General features: G+C 36.9%; 1 protein-coding gene across 1 annotated transcript in view; it reads right to left on the bottom strand.

The window, feature by feature from the left end:
* Window positions 1-699: 699 nt before the first annotated feature.
* Window positions 700-6000, bottom strand: part of MRPL3 (mitochondrial ribosomal protein L3) — a 29526-nt gene continuing 24225 nt past the window's right edge. Inside the window, exon 11 of the mRNA XM_029961756.1 lies at window positions 700-1354. Within this exon, the coding sequence (XP_029817616.1) occupies window positions 1205-1354 (150 nt within the window). The 3' untranslated portion in view covers window positions 700-1204. The remainder of the gene's footprint in view (window positions 1355-6000) is intronic.

Here is a 6000-nt window from a genome sequence, read left to right as displayed (position 1 = left end):
GATTGGAAGTCACTACAAAGGTATGGATGTCACCTTTTAAATTGGGTAGTATTAGTAAGGTCTTGAGAAATCTCATTTACTTTAGGTATTTGATGTCTTGTGTTGAAGCACTGCCACAGTATTAATGGTAATTCGTATGTAAATTCTTGAACTACTGTAGGACTTGTAAGTGCTCAGATGGTACAGACAGGCAGGTACTTACTGCTGTAGGTGAGAGGATTTACAGAGTTCAAAAGATCAAACTTATAAATAGTAAATCACACAAGATGAAAAATAAAAGGAGTGTAATGACTCCAGCTACTACTGAAAGGTCAGGTAGAAGAAAAATGAGCACTATCATTAAGACAAATCCCTCACATTTTACCTGCTTTCTTAGTAATAGCTCTCCTGTAACAGCTTAAGAATCCAATACAGAGACAATGGTAGGCGTGGAGATATTTCTCCAGAGAGCATTCAAGGGACCCTCTGCGAAGTTCAGAACAAGCTGTTAGCAAAGATGACAAACAGGTGGCCCCTGCAGTCTTAGTGCTGCTTTGTTACTGAACGTTTCCCATCCGAACACCCCCTCACCCTACACATGGCCAGCATCACCCTCCCTCTAGAAAATTTGTTGGGTATCTGCTACCATTAACTCAACACAACGTTAAAGCAAAAGAAGAAAAAGAGCTCTGGTGAAAAGAAGGAAGCAAAACAAGCTTGTGCTGCTGCAGAGCAATGTGTTTTCTTGTTTTATTTTGGATTATTCTTCACAGATCTCCCCCGCCTCCTCTCCCCACACATCTCCTCCCCTAGATGCTAAGGCAGATTTGGAACGTTTTTTGATTGATCAGAGTTGCCCAGAATACTTTACTTAAGAAAGAAACAGAGTTTGTTAGCATTTAGAAAATGAACTGGAACCATCTCAAAACAACAGTTTTTCAGAAATGAGTAAGTTTTCACAGCCTGAGGCAAAGGACAAAAGCTCACTGAAGACATGCTATTTGGTGTGCTTTACAACTGTCCCTCAGATTCACCGGTTGCTTTAAGTACAGGTTTGAAACTGATGGTGGGAAATCCGATCACCTGACCAAAATGGCAATATCTGAAGTGTTTAAGTCAGTTGGCCAGACTGCAATTCATAGGTTTTCTTTCGTACAGAATTGCAAAGTTCATGAAAATAACGAAACTGTGTTTGAAAACTGTGTTTTCAAAGATGTGAAGAACATTATGTATACGTGACAGATGGATCCGTGAACTGGAAGATTTCCTCATCAAAAAGGTCTTCTGGTAGTTTTTCATCTCCATCAGCAAAAAACGTAGGGAACGGAGGGTTTTTATTGTATTCCTTGCAAGTAGGCAATTTGCTATCTCTGACCTAAAAAGCAGGAAGGAGAAGGGTAGAGTTAATAAATCTTACAGAAGACTTTCAGACAGTGATACACTAGAAATTAAAGAACTCGGCTTGCATGCATAAGAAAAAACCCAGGAGCATTCACATTGCACTTGTTTAAAGAATTCCACGTATAATCATCATCTATTTTAACACCAACCACAGCTATTGAATTTAACATTCTGTACCCATCCTTAAGGAGTTTGTTAAAAAAACAACAAAACTAAATAAAAACAAAACAAAGAGAATTTGTTGTAACAGTGAGAGAATCAAAACCTACTCTCATGAATTCATTGGTCAATATTTTAAAATGTTATTAAAATAAAAATATGGCTTGTTTAAACTGTGCTTGTATCCCACAGTACTTTCCTACGTGACATACCAAGTTATATTTATGCAGTGTAATCACCTCTTCAACAACCAAGACACGCATTTGTATGTATGATGCAAACTAATTATGGTAACTAATTTTGCAAAGATATGTGCATGTGCTGTATTCAATTCCTCTGGCTACCACAGAGCTGAATTAAGCATCTAAAATTCTTCAGCCAGGAATCAGTACCCAAGTTTGTCAAACACGAGCCTTTAAGACAGTTCATTTCCAAGAACTGTGGTGCCACGGAGAAATTACTTTCCTTTACTGACCTCTCTACATGTGGAAAGATTTAAAATCTAGCCCCTGAAACTCCAATCTCTGAAGAAAATTAGTAGCTAGAATTATCAGCAAAAAGCAGTTTGTCTGCAGTAGCAGATAGAAAGCTGGTATCTCTGAAGAAAAAAAAGAGCTACAAATTCTTGAGCAATGAAATTTTACTTAAAATTAAATTCTTCGTTTCTATATTGTTACAAATGATCTTCCTTGCAAGCTGTAATAATCCCTTTCAGCCACTATACTCAAGTGGATTAAAAAAAAAGTACAAATAGATTAGAGAAAAATTTTACTATAGAGAAGATAAGCTCTTCCTTTTAGTTTTTTAGTGGGTTTTTAAAAAACAGGAAGCTTGTTTTTACTTGGTTGGACAAAAACCTCACATAGGACAATTATGATTTATGCCAAAAATTAAATAAAACTATTTTATGCCCACTGGAAGCTCTGTTTTGACAACACTCTATTTCCCAGATTCATATCTGCTATTACTTGAGCCTTTCTCACAGTCCATGAGGATTCCTGCAAATGAAGTGTACAATAAATTCAATGTTCCAACAGTTTTCTAAGTGCAGGCTTGATAAACAAAAGAAAACTTTTTGCTAAGAACGAGGAGACGAAGGGCTCAACATGTTGTACTGGTTAGCATGGCTAAGTAACTTCTCAAATAGATCATTCCTCTTCTACCAGACACCTCCCTATAAAAGTATTCTCTATTCACTTGTAAACTGCCACATAGAACTACTTAAGTACCTCCAGTTCCCAATTTACATTACATAGCTAGATGGAATAAACTTTGAGGCCCAAGTCCAAAGACCTTTACTACAACAGTTCCAGCAGCAGTGAGTTCAGAAGAAACACAGACAGCTTCAACAATGCCATCTGAAGGATGGCATCTTCAGAGATATCATCCTTCCCTTTCAGTAAGTTGTGCCTGTTTCTTTTACTATATGAAAACATGTTTTAGTAACTTCACCAGTTATCACCCTTGCCCCTTTCTCTTTTACTCTCTAATCCTATGACACACCATAAGCCTTCTCTATCAACAGCAAACCGCCCCATGGTCTCTATGTCAGGAAGTATTAAGAAGACTTTTTGTTACTTTTGATGATTTTCATCATGAAATAATATGTGTTGTTACATACAGGCTATCTCATTACAGGCAGTTTTGGACACCTGGAAAATGAAAGGAATTGAAATGTTTGTTTTCCTCCTTGTTTTTCCTCCCTTTCTTAAAATAATTTTTTATGACAGGATTTTGAAGCAAGACATCTGCTCTCAACTGAAGGCAAATCCAACAGTCTAATTTTAGTCCTGCATTAGTTTACCTAAATAAATGTAAGATTTCTGTGCAGACTTAACATTATATTAATGGCATATTAATGTCAAGGGACATTTTAGAGATAGTCCCTCTTGTGTGATAAGGAGAATTCTTAAAATAGTTTTAATGTTCTCATGAAGCATTTTCAACAAACCGTTGTTGCTTTCACAGGAGTACAATACCCTTGCATTTTACCCTTCCAAACTCCTCAGAAGCTTGACAGACCCCAGAAGCACAGGCCATATCTGATGTTAAAATGGTTTCCTTTTCATATGCTCTTTCTTTTGACTAGTATAATTGACACAGTATTTCTTTTGACTGGTGAAAACTACTGCTCTTTTCCCATCTTCTTCTACATTCATTGCTTTCAAATAAAATTTAAAGCAAAAAAGCACCACCTTAGAGCATCACTACCAAACTGAAAGAACATCCCTCTTTCTCCCTTGTAAATTTCAAGAATTAGATATTATCAGATATTATCATTATTATTCCTATTAAAAGGAACAACTCGATTTCATTTTACATCTGAAAGTACCGATTTGCAACTTAAAACACAGTATGAATTACGTGTCTTCTCAAGAGATTTACTGAATGATTCCCTTTACATTTATGAAGGGTGCAGCATACTGATGCCTTAAGCCCCTAATGTTTTTTTATTTTTCTAATATTTGTAAGACTTGTAAGTTTTATAAGTAGGTTTTAAAAGCAGAAACCCCTCCCTTCTTTGTCCCTTGTCCCTTTCCCTTTCACCAGTACCCTTGTTTATACATTCCTTAACCCTCTTACCCCATTCTATGCTCCCCATATCAATCCTACTTCTGAATACAGCAGAAATGTTTAGTCTCTTCTCAAGGCAAGGCCTAGATTGTTGGCAGAACAGCATATCAGGGCCTAAACCACAGAATACGGTCAAGAATTAGGTAACTATGTACCCTTTGTGCTCTGAAGATGGGATGAATAAGGGGTCCCGAAATACACCCCAGACCCATTTTAAGGGGGTGGACCCGGGACAGACCAGAGTAAAGGCCACAGGGTGGACACATCTGGGATTGGATGGATGGTATTATAAAATGTAACCTCTCAGGCACGGCCTGCGCGCGTCGTGTAACATCTACTGCCTTGGCAAATAAACCCTTTCTTATCTCACCCCTAATTAACTGCTCTGGAGATTTTTTTCAGCACCAAAATACCACGGCAACAATACCAAAGGTTACCTGTATCTAATACCTCAGATTCCTGCACAGTAACTTCACAATAGTATAAAGGGGCCCAATGGCATGCAGTAGCAAGAGCTACACTTGTTTGCATAAGCATGTACACAGTAAAGAAGTACAGGTGACCCAGCACAGCTCTTCCTGTTCTCCTTGTAACCTCCGGAGAACAGCCCTAATAAAGGATTAAGTTAAGTTTTCATGCTCTGTGTTACTAAAATCCAGTGAATTTAGCTCTCACTCACAGAAGGAATCAGGCTGGTAGTCCAGCTGGTTATTACAATCCATAAAAGCATTCACTGTATAATTCAATATACCATAAATGCTTGGCTTACTCAACTGCTGTATTAATAGTAATATTATATTATAGTATATTATAGTACACTATACTACAGACAGATGATACATAGTGTATAGTCTTTTTATTAATAAAATATTAGAGAAAGCTGAAATTGGAGCTGGTTGGGGTTTTGTAACTAAATCTCTGAACAGTCATAAAGGGTTTTGCAGATAAAATTAACAGACTGGACATATGCATGTCCCCTATACTGACGGCATAATGGGTAGTATAAACAAACGCAAATTCAGAAATCTATGACCACAAAAGACTCCATATTGTCTTAAACAAGCACCAAAAGTTGATGCTTAAGTCACAACTCACAGTTGTAGTTCAACAGGGCTTCAGGCTGCGTAAGCAACCACAGCAAAGAATTTGTTTGTGAAACAGAAAAATGTGCTTAAATATAAAAAAAGATTAGAAATATTCTCCTCAGCTTCTCTATTATTTTTGAACCTAGACAGAAAATTTAATGCAAGAACTGTATCCATTTCAGACCAGCCTTATTTTGTCTTAAAAAACCCCCAACCAAACAAAAACCCCTCAAACCTCCACACAACTCTATCCATGGAACACAAGGTATAGAACAGGGAAGATGAAAGAACTGAAGGTATCATGCTATTTCTGCGTGTCCTCAACTTGATCAGAGTATACCCAACTCAGGCATGAACAGCTAGAAACACAATACAGTAATATTGGAAAGTGTGATACAAAACAAGTAGGATGTGAATCACTACAGACTTTTCTTAAAAAAAAAAAAAAAAGCTGAATGAAAAAGCAGTCTCAAGACTTAAGTTATTAGCTCAAGCAGAACATTATAAAGCAACTGTATACTTCAATTTAACTCAGGTCTAGCATACAAAAAGGCCAGTTCAGTATCTAACTTGCTAAGCAACTCCTATGGGTTACAAGATTTGCCAGAATTTCGGCTTTCACTACAAGTGATATACTCAAAGTGGTCAACACTGAATGTCCTAAGAAAACCAGCTGCCTTAAAATTAAGACAGTTATAAAACATTATCAAAGATAAACTGTAACATCCTGAATTATAATATACCATACCACTGCACACTCTCCATTATAAGGCAAAAAAAAAACTACTTAAAAAGGGAATTA

This window comes from Manacus vitellinus, unplaced genomic scaffold (genome assembly GCF_001715985.3).
Source record: "Manacus vitellinus isolate BGI_N305 unplaced genomic scaffold, ASM171598v3 scaffold_3_pilon, whole genome shotgun sequence".
NCBI classification, from domain to species: Eukaryota; Metazoa; Chordata; class Aves; order Passeriformes; family Pipridae; genus Manacus; species Manacus vitellinus.
Note: the sequence above shows the minus strand (reverse complement) of the source record. Positions and strands in the feature narration are given on the sequence as shown.